This window comes from Glossina fuscipes, unplaced genomic scaffold (assembly GCF_014805625.2).
Source record: "Glossina fuscipes isolate IAEA_lab_2018 unplaced genomic scaffold, Yale_Gfus_2 2, whole genome shotgun sequence".
NCBI lineage: Eukaryota > Metazoa > Arthropoda > Insecta > Diptera > Glossinidae > Glossina > Glossina fuscipes.
This window is the reverse complement of record NW_023998416.1, coordinates 18,806,994-18,834,571: the sequence shown is the minus strand read 5'-3', so window position 1 is coordinate 18,834,571 and position 27,578 is coordinate 18,806,994. Positions and strand designations below refer to the sequence as shown.

The 27,578-nt window shown below is 35.3% G+C and overlaps 2 protein-coding genes across 10 annotated transcripts; one reads left to right on the top strand and one right to left on the bottom strand.

The window, feature by feature from the left end:
• Window positions 1-25: 25 nt before the first annotated feature.
• Window positions 26-4,382, bottom strand: LOC119634059 (ATP-dependent DNA/RNA helicase DHX36). 3 transcript variants are annotated; one of them, XM_038027982.1, is made up of 10 exons: window positions 3,524-4,382; window positions 3,303-3,465; window positions 2,146-2,945; window positions 1,910-2,086; window positions 1,460-1,852; window positions 821-934; window positions 647-766; window positions 427-582; window positions 232-360; window positions 26-165 (listed from the first exon to the last, which is right to left on the bottom strand). In XM_038027982.1, exons 1-10 carry the CDS (start codon window positions 4,195-4,197, stop codon window positions 78-80), a joined length of 2,814 nt encoding a protein of 937 aa, XP_037883910.1. In that variant the 5' UTR covers window positions 4,198-4,382; the 3' UTR covers window positions 26-77. The 3 variants fall into 3 exon arrangements, 2 of the variants coding, with proteins under 2 accessions (XP_037883910.1, XP_037883911.1); XR_005246919.1 differs by lacking the exons at window positions 26-165; window positions 232-360; window positions 427-582; window positions 647-766; window positions 821-934 and adding exons at window positions 958-1,010; window positions 1,069-1,381; XM_038027983.1 differs by lacking the exons at window positions 26-165; window positions 232-360; window positions 427-582; window positions 647-766; window positions 821-934 and adding an exon at window positions 966-1,381.
• Window positions 4,383-5,023: 641 nt separating this feature from the next.
• On the top strand, window positions 5,024-19,951 carry LOC119633300 (protein diaphanous). 7 transcript variants are annotated; one of them, XM_038026791.1, is made up of 5 exons: window positions 5,024-5,282; window positions 9,630-9,934; window positions 16,463-18,400; window positions 18,462-19,019; window positions 19,082-19,951. In XM_038026791.1, the coding sequence occupies exons 2-5, from the start codon at window positions 9,631-9,633 to the stop codon at window positions 19,558-19,560; spliced, it is 3,279 nt and encodes a 1,092-aa protein (XP_037882719.1). In that variant the 5' UTR covers window positions 5,024-5,282; window position 9,630; the 3' UTR covers window positions 19,561-19,951. The 7 variants fall into 7 exon arrangements, with proteins under 7 accessions (XP_037882719.1, XP_037882721.1, XP_037882717.1 ...); XM_038026793.1 differs by having other exon boundaries at window positions 5,024-5,304; XM_038026789.1 differs by having other exon boundaries at window positions 5,025-5,290.
• The last annotated feature ends 7,627 nt before the right edge of the window (window positions 19,952-27,578 follow it).

Genomic DNA, 27,578 nt, shown 5'->3' with positions numbered 1-27,578 from the left:
ATGTGCGTTATTTTTTACACTAAACTCATTTATTTAACTTTTTTGCTCAAAGTTTTTTCTTATTATATAAAAACTTATCAAGGGGATACATCATCTTCATCTACGGAGAGATATTTGTCGGAATGATCATCTATATCATCCAAAGAGAGTAGTATTTGTATGGCTCTAAAGCATAGAAAAATGAAAACAGGAATAGGAATATTTTCCCAAATCAACTGATTCTCAACTTACTTAATTATGTAATCGTCCTTACTATTGGGTTTTATTGGAGAAGGATGTAAAGCCTTCCTTTGTAATAGCATCTCGAGGTTTTCGCGAAGTTTTAGAATCGTACAACTAGTTCTAGGATCGCATTTGAAACTAAATGAAAAGGGATTTAAATAAATTATTGTACGCTTAACAAAACTAAACAATCAAAAAACTTACTAATACTTTTCGGCTACACTGATATAATGTTCTCCATTTGTAGTGACTCCCTCCACAACACCATCACCAAATATCAAAAGAGCCATGGGAAAAACCATTGTCGCATCCAGCATGTACAACGCTGTGGATCTTTGTTTTTGAAAGTAGACAAAGAATCTGAAAATGATTTATTAAATTTAAACCGAAAGGCGTTGATTTAATTAACGGCCGATCTATTTACTTAGAATCAAAAGATCCTTCTCCGCTGTTCACCGAGGAAGGGTGAAAATTAATACTTTTATCTTCGGGTGTTTGCATTTTATGCACCGCTTGAACACGATTGCGTATCTGTCTTACTTTGCTAAATAAACGCAAATTTTACAACAATGTTTTCGTTAATAAAAAGAAGTCTCACCTTAAAAAAGCGACATTCGGATATAAACCGGACGCAATTATGGCTCTTAACAAGGGCAAATTATTAGAATTGACATTCAAAGATTCAGCCATCACATCCGCAGATTCTGTAAAACTGTTTTTGGGTGTTAAAGTCGTTGATCTAAGATTATGTTGACATAAACCATATAATATAACAAATTTGTTGCCCTCTAAATAAGGATAAGCTAATCCAAAGTTACGATTAAAACTCAAAAGTTACTCAATTACCTCGGTGTCGCTTCTCACCCTTTATTTTCTTCAATAATATATACGTAAACAGTCTAATTAGGTTGGCTAATGCATCGCGAAGGTTCGGCCTTTGATCTAGGCTTAAATGATGAAATGATGTCATATAGCCCACATAATTACACTGCATAAAAATATTTTTGTGAAAAATAATTTGCATTAAGAACATCTGAAATGTTGTTGAAATTCAGAACTTGAAAATTTCGTTAAAACAATGTCAAGCTGCTTCCTGTACATGCTAATCAAAAATTCATATAGCCAGGCAGGCGGACATATTTCGATTTGCATCAGATCCCTGTTATATGATTTTATATGATTTTTTGTTATATTATATGATTTTTCATAAATTTATCATCATTGTGCGTTATGTTACCTCGCCAGTCTCAGATGATCGGTAAACTGTTTTTTCATATTCTCCAATTGCGTAAGAATGGAATTGCTTAAGAATTTCCGATAACAATATTCTGAAAGGCGACCACTCTCGCGAGCCTCACGAAATCCCCTTAAAGCTTTATGTGTAAGCAAATGGTCACTTCTGATTCCATCGGATAACTCGCGCTTTACGCGGTCAACGGTCTGCTCGAAACCTAAAGGGGTATAAAAGGGGCTCTTAAATGATATCCCCGCAGCAGCAGAAGTTATCGGGTCTACGCAACGGAATAAGCCCGCCATCAGAATCATTTTACCCATTTGGGGATCTATAGGCAGGCGAGCTAAATGCACTCCCAAAGGTGTCAAATCATCGTGATAATCCAAAGCTCCAATCCTGCGTGGCAAGCGAAAGTATTATTAAATAAAACCGTAATTAAAACATACAAAATACCTTTTGAGCAGATTAATCCCATTTTGTATGGCCATTGGCTCGGGTGCACTAATTAGAGACTTCAAGAAATCGTACAGATCACATACATGAAGTAGCTTCAAATTTAAAATGACTGTTTCCAGTCTGCTGCGCCTAATTTCGGGAATGGGTTCATCCAACATTTGTTGTTCACGAGCTCTAACAAAATGTGAAATGTTATTTGATTTTTCTTGCTTGGTCGTTTTTTCTCTACTAACCTCGTAAACAGATTATAACAAATGCCAGGTTGCACTCGACCGGCACGTCCCCTTCGCTGTTGAGAATTAGCCTTGCTAACCCACGTTTCTTCCAATGTTTGTGTGTTAGCTTGCAGATCATAATCGCTAGTTTTGACACGCCCCGGATTAATAACATAAACCACATCATTAATAGTTACTGACGTTTCAGCTATTATGGTCGACAATATGACTTTACGTTTACCCGCTGGAGCCGGTTCAAAAACATTTCTTTGATTTATTGTTGGCATCATAGAATGTAAGGGATATATAAGAAGTTGCGTTGCCAAATCCTGGTGATAACGCAATGAAGGCTTCTGTAGTTGTGCGCTGAGTTTGGAAATTTTATCATAACTCGGTAAAAAGACCAATATGGCTCCTTGGGGCTTATGTTCGCAGATAAAGAAGATCAAATACTCCAAAAACTGTAGATTATCGCATCCTTCAGAGTTCGGGAAACGTAGCGAACGCAACACATGGCTTTCATATTTTAGTTTTATAGTGGGTATGTAATCATCAATCATACGTAGATATTGCTCATTCTGTTCAGTTTCTCTATGTTTCTTACGATGATTATTGTTTCTATTTTTGACACAAAGTTCATTCTTAAATACATGATAACCAGTCTCTTGAAGAATATCTTCCAAATACAAAACCTCTACGGGATAAAGAGATCCTTCAATATGTACCGTGCAGCAATTATCAAAATATTGGCTAAACAACTGATCGTTGACAGTAGCACTCATAAGAATTAATTTCAGGTCGGATCGATGGGGTAAAATCTGAATTAACAAAATATTAGTTAACACTAAAGATTTAGAGAGATTTAGGGTCGTACAGTTAAGAAGAAACAAAATTTAAAAATCTATTATTAACATCTTGCTAATCCCGCAATGATTTGTCCATTAAGAGGAAAGAGAAGTATTGAGCTTGAAACGAATGTTTTATGGGAAGCGACGATACCCGATCAATTACATGGAGAGACACAGGCGCACAGATTGATAACGGACAAGCAAAGTTAAGGGGTAAAGAGTTTGGGAAACAAAGTAGTCTAATTTTTGGTCACTCAGATACAAATGACTTATATATATCGATACAAATCATAATAAAATAGCAATATATGAAACAACTTTTACAACCTTTTTTAGCAAAGCCATTATTAAGTCAGTTTCAACACTGCGTTCATGTATTTCATCCAGAATGAGAACACTGACATCATTCAATAAAGGATTGGTCTGCATTCTTTGTAACATTATTCCAGTCGTGCAATATAAGATTGACCCGTAATCTCTTGGTAAGCGACTGCAATTTATATAATACTTTTAATATTTCAACTTTCCTCAATGAAGCTCTTACTCACCTTTCTAAACGGATTTGGTAACCTACACTTTGTCCCAAAGATTCCGCCCTCTCATAAGCGACTCGTTCCGCCACTGTGATAGCTGCAATTCGTCGTGGTTGAGTGCAAAAAATGCGACATTCAGCACCTTTTTTATTCAATATGTAGTTGTCTAACAAAATTTGTGGAACTTGTGTCGTTTTGCCGCAGCCTGTACCTCCCACTATTAAAACCACTTGATTTTTCTGTACACAATCACTTATAAGTTTGTGATAGGATGTGGCTGGTAAATTTTCACTTTCTACATTACGTTTTCGGAAAGGCGGATTAGCCGCGCATTTATCTATGAAGTCTTTTTGCAAGACCTTGCTTAATCCATCTTTTGCACTTGTCTGGACGCTTCCGTTTTTATCTTTTTGTTTCGCTTCTTCAATAAACTCCTCAAAATTTACACTTAATAATCTTTTAAAACTCTCTCCAAATTCATCAAAAAGAAAGGCTTCGTCTTCTGATTGCGAGAATTTGTGTAAACAAGTTTCTACACTGCTCAATAAGTCTTTTGGCACACTTACGGACGAATTCAAATGAATGCGACCCTCACTTTCTTCCTCTTGCCTGCGTTTTCGCGATAGATTTCTATAAAACAAACCTATTTCTTTGCCCCTAAGCGATTTTGGCGGCCTTTTTCGCTCCATGTTTTTCGTTGGCTAACAATCTTTTTTAATGAAAATCGTACGGTATAATTTTGCTTGAATGTACGCTACACGAAACGAAGGATTTGTTAATAAAGGCTAAGGTTTTAGCACAAAAAAAAAGAAATTTTTTCAAGAATACACAGTGGAATGAAAAACAATCATCACAACGAAACCAGAAAAAATAACAATATCAGTATCACATGGTTGTATTAAAATTGTATTTACTAATAAGAAAAAAGTGTGTGCCATTCAGGTGTGTATATGTCTTGCAGTATTTGTTTTTTCACTTAAGTGGCCAAATTGGTACCATGCTAACATCTAATAAGTTTCATTGCTACAGCCTTTTTGAGAAAAAGACTGAAAAAAAATTTCTGAGACTGTAATGCCTCAATTTTGATAACGATTTTTCATTAATTTCAGCTAAGTAAATTAGGTAAAAAAAAAAAGGTTATTGTGTTGCAATTTATTTAAGCATAGATGTTAATCGTATCGCATATTCACGACTTTATCTCTCAAAAAAACTATTTCTTAGCAGTTGGATCAGCAAAATACCAAGGTCATATCATCGATCGTTTGATATCATTATTCTTAATAGGACACGATATATGCATTTAAAAAATGTATATATTTCCTATAAAAATTTATTTAAAACATTTAGACAGATCTTCCATTTTACCAATACGTATGTTATTCTTTATTTCTCCCAGGTCTGGAAAAGATCTAATCAACAGTATTTTAACAAATAAAAAGAGCAGGTAACACTGTTTGAAAAGTTCATAAGAAACAAAGAAAACGACAAAAAAAAGTTTACAGCTTGCGCCGATTTTGAGTTGACTGCAACATATTTCATAAAAGAAATTAATCAAAAATAATTTATTTATTAAAGTAACTTAAGTCGGTAATATCTTGGACTGTGCATAGAATAGAGAAAAAGAATAAGAAAACTTCTGTGAAATAAAATTAAAAGCAATATCAACAAGTGGTAAATGGTGCCCCATTTTTAGTGGACTTTGTCAAAAAAAAAAAAGGAGAAAAAAAAAGAAAAGTTGGAAAATAGAAGAGGTGCTCGCGCAGCTTGATATACGGTAACAAAGTATGTGTTGAAGTGTACGTTCATAAGTGTTCATGGGAATGTTTTTTCTTTTTTTTTTTATTAATTTTGTGAATTTTTCTGTTCTCTCTTCGACTTGCTGAGGGAGACGTATCTGCAACGATCGATTTGACTTTGCTGAGAATAAAATTCTTTTTCTGAGAGCAAAACTTACTATCCTGTATATTTTTTATATCGTTAACATTAGCAGTTCAGTTAGCGGATTTTCTTTTAGAAACAAATTAGATTTAAAGAAAAATAAAACGACGTTTCGGTCTCTTAACGAGTGCCGCGTTGGTTTTGTGCCTATTTTTTTATGTGACGTAAACCTTAAACAATTTTTTACTGATAATAAATGAAAAAGGTAAAAGCAAAAAAAGCCGGTATAACTAAAAGTGTTTTGATTTCGTTCTAGTGAAAAAGAAACTAGACAGGGCGTGGGCCCTTAAAAAGCACTTGGCTGATTATGATTTTTTAATGATTGATATACACACATTACGATCCTCAATGCAAAATGCATGCATTTTTGCACAAAATCGACAGCATCGCATATAAAAATCATCAATCTTCAACATACAAAGCTCCATAATTAATATGCAGTTTGCTCTGTCGATAACAGTGACGGTAGACATTCCTATATCTATTCTATCCAACACATTTTATTTACTTTTTTTTTTTCATTCGAATTATTTATGCATTTATTCTGTTAATTGTCTTCAGTGCTGTTGAGAAATGTAAACAAAGAGTTCTCGTCCACGATCATTGAGAAACACTAGCCAAGGTAGCTATAGCTATTATACAGCTAGTTAGTGCGTAATCTATTGCTTGTAAATATAACGACAGAAAATGTATTCTGTTTTTTTTATTTTAGAAAATATATTAAAATATTTACAGGATTTACTGAATAGTATGCAATTTCTTCGCAATCGTGTGTGCGTTCAAACAAACTTTGTGTATAAAAACCTGTTATACCAAGATTTGGTCAAGATTTGTTTTTTTTTTTTTAGTAAGTGTTTGAAATAACAACCACATATTTCATTTTGCTGATTTCATAGTTGTGTCATATTGGTTTTGTTGTTGTCGCTTTACTTTGGTTGTGAATCATTTTATTATTTAAAATAATTTCCATTGCATTTTGCAAATTTAAATAAAAATGTTAACCCCTTTTCCCACTTGTTTCACATAATGTCGTCAATGAACATCTTTTTAAATGGTTTTTATACGACTTTTTAAGGTGATCTGCTTATATTTAATGCATATTTTTGATTTCTGATTGTCAATGCATGACTTATTTGATCTCAAAGAGTTTAAACATTTCCAATCAGGACTTTTCCCACACAAGTATATCCTTGATGAAACCAATACGCAGACCTAAGGAAGGATTTAAAAATGGATGAAATATTTTACTTTCAAGATTATTTAAAAAATGTCTGGTACGTACGTACTACTTTGCTGGTTATATTAGCAAAATTTGCCACCAATGTGTTAATTTGTCGTATATATGCGCATAGATATGTATGCATATATATATATATATATATATGTATATATAGACAGGCATGTGCACGTAAATAACGTACAGTTTACGATAGGAATAAAAATGCAAAAAATATTTTAAAATAAAAAATTTAAAAATATTTGTGAATTTGAAGCAAATCTTGAATTTGACTATATATATATGTAATATATACAGATGCGTTTGCAATAAATTGCGTTCGTTAATTGAAACGAAGCGCTGAAAAATCGAAAAAAAAAAAGGAAGAATTTAATCAAATTGTCAACATATCTGTTGTTTTCATCATTTTATCAATTATTTTATTATTAAGCAGCAGTAATGACCACAAGGTCAACTTACCAAAATTATCTAACACAAGATTTACGATCTTCTTATTTTTATACCCATCATCGAAGCGTGAGGAGTATGTTTATTTTGTTCAAACGTTTGCAACGTTTGCCCAGAAGGCAGCTTCAGATACCCCACAACGTAAACATATTCTTGATTAGTATAAAATTCTGAATCAATTTAATCATGTCCGTCTGTGTAATGCCCCCTAGTCGCAAAAATGTAGCTATTGCCTTTGAATCTGTCAGAAACAGTGGAATTTTTTTGCATGAAGGCTGATATTGAAGATGGGGCAAATTGATCGAAGGACACGCCTACTGCACCACGTAAACTGAGAACACCTCTGTTTTTCAAAAGGAATAAAAAATCGAGTTTTCTCTCATTACTCAAAACTACAGCAAACAAATCGACAACAATTTAAACGTATATTCTTGGGCAACGCTGCAGAGTCTGTACTAAAAAAACAAAAATGGTCCACGCCTGCCCAAAATTCTAGTACATCGAAATTTAATTTTTTTTTTTTTTCAAAACCTCTGTAACGCGCAGAATCAACCGTTAATAACCCAATAAAGTATATAAATTTTTGGCCGCTTTCAAATTCAGAATGCATCTGTCCATCCGTCCGTCTAGAATGTGTGTGTGTGTGTGTGTGTGTGGTATTCGAAGTAAACATTCTGCCGTTCGCAAAAATAAAGACATCCCCCCGCCCCCTACCCCACCCCCTCCCCCCACAATTTTGCAAAAGAATTTAAGAATGACACAAGTTAGTCAATAGCGTACGCCTGCAATACCATAGGCCTATGCAGCAACCTTCACTTTTCGCGTTTGTTTCTTTTTACAAGTAAAGTATGAGAGAATGTACAATATAGCCTTTTTTAAGATAATAGTAATGGATATGAAAGAGTCGGCCAGGACCGAATATAATTTCTTACTTGTTTTTTTTTTTTTTTTTTTTTTTCTTTTAATATATTTCTGATGTCATTGTTTCTGCATGTCTTGTCTGGATTGCTGAAGCAGCGATAGATATTGTTCTACGAAATCTTTCGAGAGATGAGGTGTTGCGAATTGCACCTCCTCTACCTATGCTTATTAAAATTAGTTATGTTCAAATCAGATATTTTCGATAAACTTTAGATTCTTTCTTCAACAAGTTACATTTTAGTCTCGTCTTTCATGTTTTACGCTTATCAGACTATTATGCAACATGCAAAAGTTCTCTTTTTAACAACTTTTCTCTTTTCGATAAAAGAGTGAAAACATTTATATTGAATGCGATGATGATAAGTAAAATTCCTAAAGTGGATGAAGTTGAATGGCAAACGGGAAGTAGTCGAAACTTAAATTATGTAATAACGTTGCGAAGGTGAATTCTTATGAGAAGTAAATGTATAATTTATTTTTATTATTATTATTATAATTTTAGACTAAAGAGATAAATTCTTAGACTAAAAAAAAAAAGCCATTGAGCACTAGCAACACAGGCTATCGTCTCAAAGTATAATTTAGAAATCTCTTCTTACTTATGAACTATCCAATGATTTAAGGTAAATAGCAACCAAAATTCAAGTCGAAGCCTATTCACGTTTGATATCATATGTTATGTACGGTGTTCGCTTTCATATTTATCATGTTCATTAGCATATACGCGTTCAGTAGCATGTGTCCGCACTTTTTCAATATTTTATTGCAAATTACTACGGTTTGATTACAATAAACGTATACAAATTCGATACGAACGCATATAGATACAATTACAAATACAAATACCATGTTAAGTAAAATTTTAATATGTTAAGTAATGGACATGAATGCGCATGCTTTTCGTATGAAAGAAAAAGAAGAATTATAACTGATAATAAATAATAATGAAATGAAAGGAGCAACAGACCAGAGCGTAGGAGAAAATGAAAAAAAAAAAAAAAAAAAAAATTCGAAAAAAACAAAAACAAAACAGAAAAAAACACAAGCAAGTCCAAAAACAATATTCTCCATGCAATTCAATAACTAAGCAGTAAACAGTTAGTATAATAGTATAAATTATTCTAGAGTGCACATGAATGAACAAACAATCAAACGCACACATATCGCGCACACAGAGAGTGCCAGATGCCAAGTTAACCAAAACAAAAACGGAAACAAAATGTAAACAAAGCGCAAAAATAATGTAAAAGTAAAGCAAAAAAAAAAAAAAAGTTGCAAAAATGAATCTAAACAAAGTGTTATAGCGAAATCGCTGGCGTTCGGCGTGTTGATACATCCTGGCGGCTTATAGCATAGCATTTCCACCCTAACTTTAATTTAAAAAGAAAAAACCAAAGATTTGCACAGAGGACACGTCATACGCGTGTTTTTTCTTTGCTACGTTCTTAGTTGCTCTTAAAGTGTTCACCGCAAATACTTGCGGATTTTTGGATTTTTTTTTTTTTTTTTTTGCAAATACAATCAGCGCGAGTGTTCGCGGTCCAAACTAATGAAAATTATGCATATCTTTGCTTTTAGAATGTCTAAGCATGAGAAACACAAAACGGGTGGTCTACTTGAAAATTGGTTTGGCCGACCCAAAAGTGCTAGAGGTGGCAGTTATAATAGCGGCGGTACTCTCTCAGGGCGACCCAACTCGACAGACACCGATGCCATCGACTTGCAAGAGTTGGAAAAAAATATTTGTGCCCTCAGCGATTCAGATGTCGACGTCAAATTCATGGAAATCCTGGAAGATATGAATATTCCTAAAGATAAACGTGCTCCTCTTTTATCGAAATCCATAACAGAGAGACAAAAAATGATTTTCATGCATTTGAAAGGTGAGTTCATAAATACATTTATAATATTCTATGCTACTGATAAGATAAACTTACGCTACTCACTAATACATACGTAGATGTATGCAAGATAACGATGTTTTTTATTTATTCCAAACCACTACTACTACTATTACTACTACTAGTGTCTGCGATTTAAAGTTTTGCGGTAGACAAAAAAAATAAAAATAAAATCGTAACTATTTAATGTGTTTTTTATATATTGTAATCCAATGTATCTGATTGTCCATTAGCGTTTTACCACAATTGACATTTTATCAAGAGAACATCGTAAAAAATGGTAAAGGTTTACTTAATCATGGAGGCTCTTGGGGATTCAAAAAATCTCTATTGTTACCAAAGGAATGGAATTGACCTAAGCCTGCTTGTCTCCGTATTTTGTATCAAGGTTTTGAAAAGTATTAATGAATTTTGATATATGGCCATGTTTTGGCTTCATAGACGAACACTTCTTAAATTGGCGAGGGTTGGAGAATTTCTGGGATCCTTCTCCATACAATGTTCAGCTTCCTCTTACTTACATTTAATATAAAAATTGAAAATTTCATAAAGATTTTTCCGGAAGCTACGATTATATAATCATTTTTAATGGTTTTTCATCAATAATGGGAGACGAACACAGAATAGATAGGTAAACACCCGTTGGTTTATGGCGGCCACTGGCGAAATTTTAACGAAATTTCATCGACCGTTCTCTTAGTTTATCTGGCAACAAAGGAATTCGAGCAGGTTCGCTTTATTTTCGAACAATGTATAGTCACTCCCAGCCAAACTCGGACACTAAAGTAAGGAAATCTTATTGGAAAATCTACCGAAAGTGAAATAATATAAGAATGCTTGTATGTGTGCACCGTTGTCATTGTGTATTTATTAAGCTATCATAAATGGGGTATAAAATTTGAATTCATTGCTTTTCAATTAAAACAGACTAAAAAAACTGCCACTAGTGAAAAATTGATGCACAAGCCAATTCCAATTTATTAAGGCAAACAACGTCATGGTTGATGACCATAGTTTAAAGTGCGATAAAATACTTTTAGGTTTCATCGAAACCGTTGGCTGAGCGTGAAAACTAAAAGTGGCAATAAATTCAAAAAATAATATTTCTAACAATCGAACATGTTGGAATGGACCTAGAATCTCAAGGCAATCAATTTTGTTTCTATGCTATACTTTTATAACCTTTAAAACGTTAGTCCAGTCGTTTTTCATTAACAATGAACTTTGTTTGGCCTTTAAAAGGCAATAAAAGTTCCCGTACACAGTGATTACACTATCACTAATAGACTGGAATCATTATTTAGTTATTTAGTAAGAAAAAAATATACATGTGTAGAGATCTTAACATATTCGGATAAAAAGACACATATGGAAAGATGTTTATTTATAGGCATAATTAAATGCTTTCAACTACCTCAACAAATCAAATCGAATAATGAAATCAATGAAATTTTCAAGTACAGTAAGGTCTCATTACATGCGTGCACGTATTCGTAGCAGAAACCACATCGCCACAAACGTTCAAGGGACGTAATACGATGATGGTCAGAATAAAGTGAGAAAAGAGATAGAAATAGGTATGCAGCATGGTGAGTGTGTGTGTCCAATCGGCCTCCACCGATTGAGCAAACAGTCTCTACCGCACTGAGATTTGAAGCAGCGGACACTGATTTGTAATCGTAGTCCTTACCTGCTCGGCTACTTTTACATATTGTAATGACGATAACGAAATACTTAATTCATTCTGTCCTTACTTAAGGCTGGCCATGTCAGTTGATACGCCCGACAACTGTATATCTTGAAGATGGATAGTTCGGGATTTGGCCAACCTTGACGGTATGGTAATAGTCTAAAGGCAAGAGTGGCGTATTTTACTTTATGTAATACAAAGCGTAAAGTTATACTAAAAGCTTTGTAGTCTAAATATTTGGTTCCACGGGGGTCAGGAGCCCGCTCACAGGTTGGAGAACTAGGAAGGTACGCCGGAAAGTATATCGTCCCTGTGAGCCCTGACTGCTTGGGTACGGCCCTTCGGGGAGTATCGTGGTGGCTGTGGTTTTCACATTTCCATAGCCATTGGAAAAAATTCGAGGTGAAGATAGGCCTTACCACCTACCAGAGTGGTGGTGCATTTGGCCATACCCAGTGCGCTGTCTGAGAACCTCGGGGTAAGAAAGGCCCCCTTATTAGGGGATTGTCTTTCCCCCCGAGGGGTCATCATTCAACTTAAAAGAGTGCCTATGGTTGTAGGCAACCCGTCTGATTAAGGCATCACGCCAGGTGCAGACGTTAAACCCCAAGAGACATCTGTCCTTACTTAAGGATTTCAGATATTTCTTTATTGAAACTAGCTAAAGGTCTTCATAATCTAGAAATGCAGAAATGGACTTTAGTATAAAAACCGATCTCACGACCTGTTCTGATTTACGAAAACATTCATATCGCCATTGTGTCGTGAAAGCTCAGAACAATGCAATCAGATCTGTTGTTTGTAAAATGTCAAATTCTAAGGATCTGGTTTTGCTTCGTATGCTTCATATAGCAGCTTCATTCCGTAATAGATTTTAAAATTTGTAAACTTATCGATGTTTGCTTGGATTTGTCAAACGTTTTTCGTATAACTATTAAATTAAATTAAGGCATCGCTCACAGGATAGTATTCTATGAGCAATAACAAATTTGCCTCGAATGTTGACAGGAATCACCTTCAAGTTTGCTTCAATAATGTGTCACGAATAAACAATTATTCCAAGGCCAATATTAGATCAGACCTATTGCATTTTTTCCCTCATTTTGTGTATTTTAAGCAAAAAAAAAAAAAAAAAAAAAGAAAAGGAAAATCAATTTAAATATTCTACTAAAAGTTATAAAACTTGGCTCAAGAACTATTTTAATTGAAAAACCTACAGAAGCTCATTTAAAGTTCCGCTTTAAAAGCAATCATCAGATACGAGGTTTATATGAACAGCAATTGCAGGTAGTTGTGTTGAATATAAGCAAGATCGTGATCGTCCCGGTTACCATTTTAATGTTAATATTACGATTGTCACTACTATTGCCTTTGCTATTATTATTACCGCTATTTTACTATTTCTATAGTTATGGGTTTTCCTATTCCTGCATCGCTACTACGTTGTCCATTACTATTCATTTCATCAGTATTGTTGTATTGTTGTTAAACATGGAAATTAATACGTCTTCCTTTGGTGAAGATTACTGGGTGGGTACATTCCAATTAGTTGTTTTCGACACTTGGATTAAGGATGAGTTTAGAGGCACTTCGCATCGCATCGAACTGAATTTCATAAATACATGTACATTAGCTTTTATATACGTACGATATTTTTGATTGGCCGATCCACGAATATTTGAATTTACAGTTGTGTTGGGTTTCCTTGACGTTTTACAAAACGTATCGTCGTTGATACATAACGTATGTAGTTCTTTAGTAATTACGAGGGCACGGTTCGATCAATTTATTCCAAACTTGATACTTGTCTTTTCAAATTAAGACGGAATGTCTGGATAGTTTTCCAAGTCATATGCTAGAGGAACAAAGAAAAAAATTGTTGACTAACAAAAATAAAAAGCGAAATTTTTCGATCAAATTGCTTTTCGTTCGTAAAAAATATTAAGACCGTAGCTGTAAAGTTGTTTCTTCTCACGAGTTTTATGAGCGTAATTGCAATTCCAGTAGGTCGCGCATGGACAGATATGTTTGAACCTTGTAACTTTTGTGTAATTTTGCCCCAAATATGGCTGTATATCTCTAGCACGGTTATTTGTCGTATTGGCCTCGTAATCTGAAAATATTTTATTGCGAAAAATAAGCAAACAGTTGCGCATTATTGGAATACAATTTGCATGCATTGCACACTTGAGGCTCTTTGCGTCATTGAGTCATAAATTTACATTTCGTTTAGTTTAGTTTGAATATTTCGATGCTCATGACTTTGAAAGTTAATTTATAGAACATTCATTTAGGCACCTGAGGCACACATAAAATCTTTTGATTGACGGATCGATTTTGATTAAACATATGTCAATATTTACATTTAATTTGGACTATGCTCTGTGAGCAGATTAATTCGCAAAAGATGCTAAATTAAATGCCCGATCCAATAAAACATAGCAAATGTTATCGCTTATCAACATTGATCAGGCGCTTAAAGGGAAGAACCGGTTCGTTTTATTACGGTAACAGGGTGGTATCAATCGTTTGCCCAACACGACGTTTGAGTTAGATCCGTCTCTGATTGAACCAATTATTTCACAATCACGCTGTAAATCAATACAAGTCCGTCTATAACTCGCCCGTAAATCCATTCTATATATGGTATACGCCGTTTTTAACATTTCTCAGGAAAAGTTGGTGAAATGAACCTTTTTAAACCTCCTGCCACCCAAATGTTCTTATGGGAGACCTTTGTGACAATGAGGTATAAATGATGAAAATGTACAAAATTTACTGTACCAAATTTGGGCCAAGGCGATCTGCATTTTATGTCTTCTCTTATATAAGAGTTCTCATCAAAATTAAATCTTGATACGACGATAAGTCTAATTTTGGTATTTTATAATGAAAATGGCGCCGTAGGATATCTCACGATCGGCTTTCTTTGATTATAACGTATTAATTCGTATTTCTGTTATTTTCATAATTTGGTATAAAAACTTGATGGCTTTCAAAAATAAGCAAAATTTAAAAAATCACTTTAGAAAATTAATTAAAAAAATTACTATTTTTTTCGCATCTCAATATTTCGAAAAATTGTACAAAAATTGTATTCCTGTGTATTTTTAGCGTTTTGACGCGAATACCCAGATTACAGACACTTATCTAAATTTAACTTTATTATATCCATTAAAGAAATATGAGGGATATATTTAATTTGTCAAATCGTTTGCAACGCCCAGAACGAAACTTCTCACGAACTATATATACATTCTTGATCAGTACCAAATTCTAGATCGACATAAGCATGTCCAGACGGCCGTCTGTGCAATGTCTCTTTTAAACATTCCCTGGCCGGAAAAGAAGCTATCGACTTTCTATTTAGTTGAAACATTGCCAGTTTTTGCCTGCAAGTTAGTATTGAAAGTTGGCCAATCGTTCGGGGAACACGCCTACTGTACCACGTAAACTAAGAACACTTCTGCCTCATCAAAATAAAACAGTTAGAAAAATTGCAGCAGTTATACCCATAAAAATTTGAACGCATATTCTATGATTGATGCTATAATAATTGTATAAAAGTTGGCCACACCCGCTCAATATTATATTACATTAGATTACATTTTATTGTTATTGTCGAAACCCTTATAGCCCCCAGAAGCAAGCTTTAAAAACACCATAAAGTATATGTCTTCTTGATCAACGTCAAATTCGGAATGTATTTAAGCATGTCCGTCTGTCCACCTGCCCTACTATGTAGCATCTGCTGTAAATATTCCCATGATCCACACAAATATAAAGATATCGCCTAAAAATTTGTAGAACAAAATGAAAATGACTTCAATTGGTCAAAGGGTATGCCTACAGCGCCCAAACGCTTATGCAACAGAAACGGTTAACATCTTTTCTTTCCGTGTTTTCCGCTTGTTACTCATAGAGTACAATATGCCCGTCATATAAATTTCCAAATTTATTCTAAAAAGAGAAGAGCCGCACCCATCCGATGTTATATAGTATGAGAATTAAGTTCTTCTTCTCTTCTTTATAGTCTTTTTCTTAAGGCAGTAGTAAGAGTGCAAAAAGAGTCCGTCCCAATCGAATATAATTTTCTTACTTGTATCCGATCTTTCAAACAGCTTGATCTTTCCTTTAGGACTTCTTTAGGAGTTCTTATGGGATTATTGCCAGTAAAAGATTAATAAATTGATAGAGTTGCCTTTGCATGAGGCTAACGAAAATTGTAGAGAAATAATTTCTTCTTTGATTTCATCCAGAAAGTGAAATACTTTTAGAAATACTCTTTTTCCATTTTCTAGATATTGAAAAACCCTTTCAGCCTGAGTAGGATATGTAAAGCTATTCAACTTCGGAACATTTTGTCATTGCCACGATTTTGCCACGATTGCGAGAACATGAACTAAGCTTAAGTAAAGTGCCACACGATCACGAAACCTCTAATTAGACATGATTCCCAGAATTTAGTGCCAATCTTCTTGAATGTAATTCGAAAATGTTTTATGATGCAAAACCCCAGCGTCATTTTGGGCGGTAGGTACATGCTGTCACTCTCTATGAGCTAACATTTGTTCAAACTAGCGTTCAAATTTAACTTTGATACTCAATAATAAGCGAAAAAAAAAATGAGGTTACATAGTCTGATAAGAAGAACGTACAATATGTACAATGCGTAACCAAAGTCTAAATAAAAAATGCAAGGCATATGTATACATAGATGTAAATCATATCTTGACAAGAAGTACATATTTAAGCCTAAAAGTAGTAATAAACTGTCATAAAAACACAATTTATTTATTCACTTTTCTTTTTCATTGCAGGGAAAAACTCTCTCGAGCATCGAGCTAACTCGAAATTCGAAAAGCCCTTCGATTATATAGAGTATTTGCGTAATCACGAGCACAGCGAACATAAAATTTACGGATGTGTTGAGAGTTTACGAGTAGCTCTCACTAATAACCCTCTTTCATGGATTAAGGAATTCGGAGAGGAGGGTATCGACGAAATTATTAATTTATTGGGTCGTTGCAAAAAGGAACGTGCCTTCGATCGGATCGAGTTGGAGTGCATACGTTGCTTGAAAGCTATAATGAATAATACATGGGGCTTAAATTTGGTGCTTACCCCCGATCAACATTCGGTTGTTCTTCTACTAGCTCAATCGCTTGATCCTCGCAAGCCAAGTGCTATGTGTGAAGCGGTAAAATTGTTGGCCTCTTTCTGCTTAGTTCCCGAACGTAATGGATACGAAAAAGTCCTAAGGGCGATTACCACAGCCGCTTCTGCATCGTACAAGTCTAGCGAACGTTTCAGACCCATCGTTAACGCCCTCTTCGTGCAAGAGAAATACGATTCCCGTCGAGAACTAGCCTGTCACAGTTTAATATTTATTAATACGTTAACGAATACGCCGAGTGATTTGAATTTTCGTTTACATCTACGTTGTGAAATCATGCGTATGGGCTTATATGAAAAGTTGGACGATTTTAAAAAGATCGTCGAGACTAGCAATAATGATGCTTTAAAAAAACATTTCAAAATCTTTAATGAGATACGCGAAGATGATTTCGAAGCATTCATACAACGTTTCGATAATGTTAGCTATAATATGGATGACGTAACCGATTGTTTTGAGGTGATTAAAAATCTTGTCACAGATACACCAGCTGAACCGTATTTCCTTTCCATTATGCAGCACTTACTGTACATACGCGATGACTTTTACATACGACCCGCTTACTACCAATTAATAGAAGAGTGTATATCTCAAATAGTATTTCACGATGGATACTGTGATCCGAATTTCGAAAATCGAAATTTTAACATTGATACCTCCCTGTTGTTGGACGATATCGTTGAAAAGTCTAAGGCCAAAGAAATGAAACGGTCCGAGGAATATGAAAAAAAAATTGAATTATTGGAAATAGCAAAGCAGGAGGCTGAAGCCAAGGTTGCTCATCTAGAGGAGAAAATTAAACTAATGGAAGCCAGCGGCGGCGTGATACAATCACCTAATAAATTGCCAAAGGTTAATATACCAATGCCGCCAACAGGGCCGGGCAGTGGACCGCCGCCACCGCCTCCACCACCGCCACCAATGCTTGCCATGAGTGGACCAAGGCCACCACCACCTCCACCCATGCCTGGTATGGGCAATCCCCCTCGGCCACCACCTATGCCGGGCATGGGCGGTCCTCCGCCTCCGCCCATGCCAGGAGGTATGGGCGGACCGCGTCCTCCACCTATGTTCAATCCAATGATCCCCGTGCTACCTCAGGGTTTGAAGCCGAAAAAGAAGTGGGAAGTTAAAAATCCTATGAAAAAGGCAAATTGGAAAGCTATATTACCGCACAATATAAGTGAAAAATCTTTTTGGGTCAAATGCCAAGAAGACAAACTAGTATCGGAAGATTTATTAGCTGAACTTTCAGCTAAATTCTCCTCAAAGCCAATAAAAAAAGAGCCAAAAGACTCTGTTGATAAGGCGGCTACACTTAGCAAAAAAAATGTTGACCTAAAGGTGCTCGATAGCAAAGCGGCACAAAACCTTTCCATTCTTTTAGGTGGATCGCTTAAGCATTTGTCTTATGAGCAGATTAAAATTTGTCTACTACGCTGTGATACCGACATATTGTCTTACAATATACTGCAACAACTTATACAGTATCTTCCGCCACCTGAACAGTTGAAACGTCTGCAAGATATCAAAGCGAAAGGAGAACCTTTACCACCTATTGAACAATTTGCAGCTACTATAGGTAATGTGTAGTGCAATTTTACAAGTATCAACGCACAAACTCTTATTTATCTCCATTCCAGGCGAAATTAAACGCTTATTGCCACGTCTGCATAATTTGCACTTTAAATTAACCTTCGATGACCAAATGCAGGATGTAAAACCGAATATCGTGGCTGGGACGGCAGCTTGCGAAGAGGTTCGTAATAGTAAAAAGTTTTCCAAAATATTGGAACTTATTTTGCTAATGGGTAACTACATGAATTCTGGATCCAAAAGCGAGCCGGCCTACGGTTTTGAGATTTCCTACCTAACAAAACTTACAGGCACAAAGGACGCGGAAAACAAACAGACTCTATTGCATTTCCTAGTCGATGTGGTGGAAAAGAAATTTCCGGACGCTTTAACATTCTACGAGGATTTGTCCCATGTAGATAAAGCGTCACGTGTTAACTTAGACGTCTTACAAAAGTCAATGCGACAAATGAATGCAGCCGTGAAAAATTTGGAGACAGATTTGCAAAATAATAAAATCCCACAATGCGACGATGATAAATTTTGTCAGGTTATGGGTCAATTTGCGAACGATTGTAGACAACAAGTGGACGTATTAGGTATGTTAGGACAAAAAGCAAAAATTGGTGAGCAAATTCCATAAATTTGTTTCTTTTTCGATTTTTTTTTTTTTTTTTTTTTTTTTTAGGGAAAATGCAAGTACAAATGGAAAAATTGTTCAAAGATTTGGGTGAATATTTTGCTTTCGATCCCACAAAATATACGATGGAAGATTTCTTCGCCGACATTAAAAGCTTCAAAGATGGTTTTGTGCATGCACATCAGGAAATTGTTAGGCTGCGGGATGAGGAGAAAAGAAAGAGTCGCATGCAAGAGGCTCATAAACAATCCCTGCGTGAACAACAAGAAAGACAACAACGCAAATTGGCTTTGGTGGATATAGACGCAGCCCAAGCGCAAGAAGGTGTTATGGATAGTTTAATGGAAGCACTACAAACGGGCTCGACCGTACTTATTCGCAACAATCGTCAGCAAAGGAGACAAAGACCGGCGGGTGCCGAGAGACGTGCGCAACTAAGTCGTAGTCGTTCGCGGACAAGAGTAAACCCTGGTAATCTGGTGCCACACGAATTAATGACCAACGAAGCTTTAATGGGTTCCGCCTGAAGCTTTCCAATAAATATCAACAACTATCTGTGTTATCATTTCCGATTTCCTTGTATATACCGATATATGTATATATAAAATGTATTAGTCAAACAAATGCCACTTATAGCTATATAAGCAGTTAACGTTAAAAGCCACTAAATACGCCGAAATATTTTTATACAACGAAACTGGAACTTATTAATTCATAATAGCTTTTAAGTTTGCTTTTGCTTCCTTAATTTTAACCAAAACAATTTTTCTTTCTCTTCCTTTCTCTCTGTCTTTTGATTTTTCTTAATGTAAATGTAACGCTTCGCCTCTCTTTTGTATTAAATTGAATTTTGTGAAAACTTTTATAATTGAAATTAGTTCGTTTTAATTAAGAATCTATTACTTTAAGTAAATTTTAAAAAATCTAAGCAAACGTATTTTTAATTGAACAAAACGAGTTGTTTTGAAGAATAAAATTCGATAATTTATTGCGAGAGCAGAGTCGATTTCTAATTTTATCGGTTTACTTAGCTTCGACATAAACCTAAATAACATTGAACACATCAAATAAAAAATGCAGAAAATGAAAAGAATAAATTCTTAATCCTCAACAAGTAGAGTCATAGTAGATCTTGAAAATTATTTTTATTTCAATGCCTATTATTTGCACCACTGCAAAATGGAAATATAGTCATTTTGTTTTTTTCCATAATGTATGTAACAGCCGAAAGCAAGCTTCAGAGAACCTATAAAGTACATATATTCTTTTTCAATGTGAAATTCTGAATTCACTTAGCCATCTAGTCTGTCCACTGTGTCCACTTGTACACTTTTACGACGAGAGACCTTCGACATCCGCAAAGGCAATGCAAGCATTGCAAAGATGGCAGCAAAAACCTACAGGGAAGATACAGCGAACAACAATCAACCCCCACATGCATCGTACGGCAATCAACTCCCACATACAGCGAACAATAATCAACCCCCACACAGAGTCCGCCAAGAAAAAGACAAAGACATGAAGCAGACCAGCCTGAAGAGCCCGCAGTCTAGGAAAGAACAGCGGCCGCAGTGCCGGATGTGGAGACACTGCGAGAAGTCGTGAGTTGATTAACTCCTCACGACAAAATAGTAACGCTCTAGATAGACGAGATGTACAAGAACCTACGAACAAAATATTTAGATGAGGAAGATAGGCTTATCGGATGCGACTATATTGAGGGTAGCAAAGAAAAAATATACAGGACGGTATTTGTGATAGGAGTCCGCAGCATATTAACGTCGTTCAATATGCTACTCGGCACATATCCCGCCATAAAGTGGAATAAAGGCTCAAAATTATTAGATGATTATATTGGCTTGGCGGCGGACATGGGACTCGACATTAAGGCGGTGGTTACCGACCGATCCAATCAAAATAGAAAGATGATGGAATGCTTCAACAATGGCATCTATCGGAAAAAAAACCAAGTGGGACGAGTTATTAAATTCCGCCTGATATACGACTATATCCATCTGGCGAAAGCCTTCTATGCACATATGAAAGGAAACAAGCTATACGACCACGAAATAACCGCAAATTTAAAAAAGCATTATTTCAAAGACCAAAAAAAAAATTTACGACTATTGGATAGATAGAGGTGTAGTACCATCGGTCGTGATTCCTGTGGATTTTCCTGTGTACATCGCCTACTACGCCAACGCTACGCCAGCGTTCATCAAAACGGCTATGAACAGAAATATAGTCAGAGGTCCGATGGTGGAACGGACGTACAAATATATAAAGGCGGCAACAAGATTTGTAAACGTCTTCCATAGAAAGACCATCAACGCATCCAATTGGGAGGGGCGAAAAGGCGAATTAAAAGAATAGAAGAAGCCTATAAATTTTTCCAAAGGCATTTAACCGCAACTCTGCTCCCCATCGAGACGCGAACTTCATCAAAATTGTTGACAAGTTACTACGTGCTTACTCTGAAATTTCAGTTGCAGAGTACAGGGTAAGGCAAGATATAATAGAAAGGTTTGCGTGCAATGTTGCTCCAACTTACAGGAAGAGAACGAGGTCGGAACCCGATATCGAACTCCTGGCGCGGCGATTAATGGCGAAACAAAGAGAACATTGGATGCAAGAACATGGAACGACCGGGGACTACGACCTAATCGAAACGTTAGACTACAGAATCCCAAAACAGGCCGATCAAGAGTTTCGGCCACTCGGCCTGGACGGCGTTCCATACAAAAACGTAGGAGCTCGCCGACGAACGCTACAGCATACCGGATATTTCAGGCTGATGACGAGGTATGCTGTAGGCAAATACATTAGGAATGAAATGAAATGCAACGCATGCTTAAATGAACCGACAATAACCAAAAAAAAACGCGTGCAAGAGAGTACGCGGCCAAATTGTTACAAAAAATAAGTACGATAACAACATATTATCGTAGAGATACTTTAAAGCGGAATTTTTAAAGAAAACGTTCAAAAAACGTTTAAAGCCGTCTATAATATAGTATACGAAATTTTCGACGAATGTATGCCTGATAGAAATCTTGGAAAAAATATCCAAGTAACCGCGTTAAAAAAACTGACATTCCTCAAAACGCAAGGATGCTGCGCAAATGGGGTGGAGCACCGAAGAAACCTGCTGGGTTATGCAATAAAATTGGCGGTACGCGGCGAAAGAGCCGGTTTGCAACGTGTCATCATTCTCCAAGCAACTTCCGGACAAGTCATAAGTATATTTTATTAATGTATATTATTATTATATTATATTAATGTTTGTTAATGCAATGTATGATGCATATATTAAATTACTATAATTGTAAAATATGTATTTATGTATATAATGGTGTAGGCCTAAAGGGTAGCCATTTAAAACAATTGGCAACGCGCCTGGCACGGTACCTCAAAGGTGGTGTGGAAAACCGTGAAAAGAATGCCGTCCACCGGAAAACGAAGATGGAAATGAAGAAGAAATGATGAAAATTCCGACTTTCCGGTGAATCAATTTGGGTGGTGAAGAAATTTGATTCGCCTTTACGTTCCACAGCCACTTTACGCATATCTTGTAATAATATTGGTGCTATAGCCTTTGTTGGATGTGTCATATAAATCGGTCCCGAATAGCCTACCTAAGTATTATATTAATCAATGTAATGCGTGGTAATGCGTATCAGCATGATAAAGTAAACAATTAATTTTATTCAGCTATTATACGATTATTGATTGATTTATAGATATGTACAATATGTACAACTTTTTACCTACCATTTCAGACATATAAGGCAAAGCACTGCAATGAACTTAAATGAAAAGATGAAAGCAAACTTCTTTATAATTTCATTCTTTCCAAGTTTTTCCATTTCAATATTCACCTAAATAAAAAAGGGGACAATTGACAGTTTTTACAACTAGTTTTCGGCAATTTGAAAACTGTAGCCGTACGATTGCCGCAATCTTGACATTCAAAGAAACGTTTTTCGGCGTCGACGACCTTCAAGGGATGCTTTGCTTCTTTGCAACGTTCAGCCGCCGAAAATGCCGTGTATAAAAATTTGGGTGCATACGAGAATAAGCGAAAAATGTGAGAATAAGCGTATAAAAATTAAATTGCAATTAATATAATTACTTTCTTCCTTTTTTTTTATTGCTTAATACGATTCTCTTTAAAATGTAGCAAGGAGTGCTGTGGACAGTAATATATTAGCAACCGCGGCTACAAACGGAGTTGTTTCGGTATGGGATATATCGAAGTTTGGGAGATAAAAGCAATTGCTAGTGTACAATGACCATGAAGGCACCGCTCATACGGTTACATTTCATAGCGGTGAAGCGAATATTTTGATTTCAGGTTACCAAGATGGTACTATCAAATGCTTCGATACGCGTTGCGATAAAGCTATTTACACATTTTACAGTAATTCAGAATCAGTTAGAGATGTGAAATTTAGCCCGCATTGTAATAACGTATTCTCGGCTGTATCAGAAAATGGTACTGTCCAATTATGGGACTTAAGAAGGTAGTAATTCTTACGTGCTATAACAACAAAATTTGCTTTAATTAATACAATTTAATTTAAAAAGGGGTGAGAAGTGCTTGTTACAATTTACAGCACACAGTGGTCCAATTTATACCTGTGGTTGGTATTCAACAAATAATTGGTTGGCCACAGGGAGCAGAGACAAACAAATTAAGGTGCTCTTTGAGGTAAAAATAGTTTGTTAAAAATATAGGAATTTTACCTTCAGGATTGGAATATGGATGGTAAAAATTACGTAACAATGGGTTCACCCCAAAATGAATATGGTATGCACCGCGACCTGGTTGATTAATTTGTTCTTAATAATGCCAGCGATATGGGTATCAAATAAAAGAGCTTGGAGAGTAGAATACGAAAAGCATAGTGGTGGGTATGCACGATTCGGCCCATGCCGAATATAACTTTCTTACTTGTTTTCCTATCATTCTGCTCGGAGTTATAAGTTTCCTACGAAGAGCTTAAGGATAGATGTCCGCTAAAAGAACGAAAGGGCGCACTTTTGAAATTAAGAAAATAATTGTGGAATCGGATAAGTTCCTAATTAAGATAACTTAGAGTTGGGAAATGTTTTTCAACTTCATTATATTTTCAATTAATAAACGACTTGTAGCAGATAACTTTTTTGCGAGAAGTGGAAAAGAACGAAAGCCTAAGGCGTGCAGGATATTCAATTGCTGCTTATACCGCCGATACTGTTGCTAAGTGCTCGTCTACATTGCAGAAAGATGGACCAGTACTAGATGGTAGTCCGTTCTAGTTAGCCGCTTAAAAAAAAAAAGGGATTTTTTGAGTTGAAAAAAGCCTTTAGTCATTTTTTTTGCCGTATCCGAAGTTAAATGTTGAAAAACAATAACGACAAATTCAAAAATGAACCATTGATTTTGTTTGCTTTATTATTTTTATTTTTTAACCCATTACGAAATCTATCACTTTTCCAGCATTATCTTTCTTCGAAGCAAAACTATTTATTATCATTCAAATAATCATTCATTCAATGTATTAAACCAAAATTGAACCAATAAAAAAAAGCATTTCGATGACTATCAGCCATAAAGTCATAATAAATTAAATTATCTTCTCAGCATGTGCTCTAAAGCCAATTCACGTGTTCTACAGCCCTATGTACTCCTATAGTAAAATAGTTTGCACGATCAATTATTGAAGAGTTATGGATAATATGCGGCCGCATTCAAGCAGTGAATGCGAAATCATTTTTACAAAGGCAAAAAAAAAACAAAAATGTTTGTGAGCAACGATCGCGATGCCGGGACGAAAAGAAAAGACAAAGGCCAGAGTCATAAGTTTCGTGCGTTTATTGTTTACTAACAAACTAATTTAAAGGCGACAAAATCTTCAAGCATCTCGTGTACAAGGTCACAGCCGGACAAAATGAAAACAAAGCGAAACCCAATATACAGATAATCCGAATAATTGCTTAGGCAATGCATAATATTATACTATATTTGTGCGCAAGTAGATGAAAACTAAGTGTTTTTGGTCTTTTCGGTCATATTGAAAGTAAGTATTGATCCCAGGTAAATTAAATTAACGACAAGGGAAAAACCCCTTCTGAAAAGCAACAACGATTTATAAAATTCCAACGAAATAAGCGCGGATTTCAATTTCCCTTTGCTTAAAAAAAAAAAAAAAAAAAAAAAAAAAAAATAAGAAAAGATCTTAACTAGATTGTGATATTTTTTAGGATGAAATGCATTGTAAGGTATTAGCGTAAATATTTATGAGGGATTGTAAAAGGACATTACAAGCGGAAATACGACCTTTCGCGACAATGCAAAATATCAATTGTACACATGCGCACACATTATAAATGAAAGGTTATGTAAATGTTTTCACAAAACTTTGTAACAGAGAGTCGAGAAGAGAAAGTGAGATTCCAAGTCAACTTATTCGGGGGCAATGCAATGCAGAAAAAACTAAACTAAAAATGGAAATCTTCATTAAGGTTATTCGAATTTTGAAAACTTGAATGCGCCGAGTACTCGTAAAATGGAGCCTTAACTTGCTGCCATTATGTAAGCTAAAAGTGAATAAGGTATTCAATATTCGTATTAAGGTGAATATGCCTTTCTTTACCTACACCTACGTATACGTAGATAAATGCACTTTGATTAAGTGCTTCTCTACACAGATGTATAGCTAGGTATAGGTATAAGCATATGCTTGTCGTTAGTATATAGAATAACTAATTTAAATTGCTGGCAACAACAACAATGAACTCCTGCTAAGCAACGGCCACTGAAATTTTGGTTTAAATCCTTATGCACGCAGTTGTAGTAAACCGTGACAAATAATTTAAAGTACAACAAACGATTTTATCAAACAAATAAGTTAAGGAATAACCATTCGATTTACTCCGATTTTAAATGATATATTTTTCCTTAATATTTTTTATAAAGATTTTCAGCCAACCTTGATGCAATCATTTCCGATCATTACTTTGGTTTATGTTCTCCATTCTCTTAATCACAATTTTATATTAAATTCATTGAATAATAATTTTTTTAAATATGAAAGAGCTAAGTGAAGACTTTTTTCGAAGAAGCAACATATCTTTAACGGTTGAAAATCAGTTTAGTTTGATTTTTCAGAGAAGGTTTTATTGTTATTTGAAGTTCTTTTGTTAACTTCGAAGCTAAGCGGTACGTATGGAAATTCCTTTCGATAAGCTAACTAACGAACTAATGTTTTATTATTATTTTAATTAATTTAAATCGAAGAAATAAGCTTTTGAGCTAAAAGCTAGGATGGGCCGATGCTAGATGCTTAGTTTAAGCGATTTAATGAAGCTTATATTCGCCACGTACGTTGCATATAATCTCCATAGGGTTAGACGCCTCGAAAACGAATTCTGGAACTCGTTTACATTGGCATTCGCAACGACTTTATCATGATATGACCAAAGCGAATTTTTGCAAATATTTTGATCTTGATTCTCTCGACCTTGATGGTATATAGAGAAGGACCGATATAAGATGCGAGTATTGTAGATTTTTGTTCGTCAATTTTGTTTATTGCGTTTTCAATAAAGATTTTCTATTAATCTTATTTAGAACCGCCTGAGTGGCCGAATAGGCAAAGAAACTTGACTAAGTGTCTAGTGCGGCAGAGCCGATAGCTTTGGATGCTGATGCTTTAAGACTTCTTTTTGAGCATTTATGTCTCTGGCTGAATTACTGTCATATTAATAATAATAACAATTTATTTACCTATTCCTCTACTAATAAGAGAGAAAAGTTTAAGTAAAAGGAATTCGGTGGAATCAATATAAGCTATCCGTTAATATTATATTTGAGACGATACAGCGATGAATGTGATGAATCGAATGTTTCTCATCTCAATAATTAGCATAAATTTATAAAAACATAAACAATTCTCTTCCTTCGTTGTTTCTTTTTAACGTAGAAACTATTTCACTCATAGAGTGGAGACGAGATAGTCTTTATTAAAGGATTGTCTTCAAATTTTTTTTCTTTTGTTTTTCTATCCTTGTACCCAAAGAAGTTTCATACTTTTGGTTGGACTGCCTATACAGTTGACCAGATAAAAGTAGCAGCTACCAAGTTGATGTTTGCCGGTTCAGATCTCAGTGCAGCTTGACCATGTCAACCTGATCGCAGCTATAATGGCGAAGACCTAATACTTAGCGATAGGCTGCACATCCATTAAATTGCGGCCACTTTCTATCTCTACCTCTCTTTTCCCACTTTTTTTTGATCATCATCAGCGTCTTTTTACACATACGGTAAACATCCCCCCACCGATTGATTGGTCATATAATGAAACAAAAGGAAAAAGTCGCACTTTTAATGCCTTTTTTGCACTTAAATTTTTTGTCCCATTTATTTTCATCTTGAAGTGTACGCCTCGCATGTGTCCAAGCATGTTTGGTTAAGCCAGCTGTTTCAGTAAAATTGGAGAAAAGTTTTCTTTAGTGATCAAAGATTACACGGATTAAAGTATGGATTAAAGCCCAAAATTCT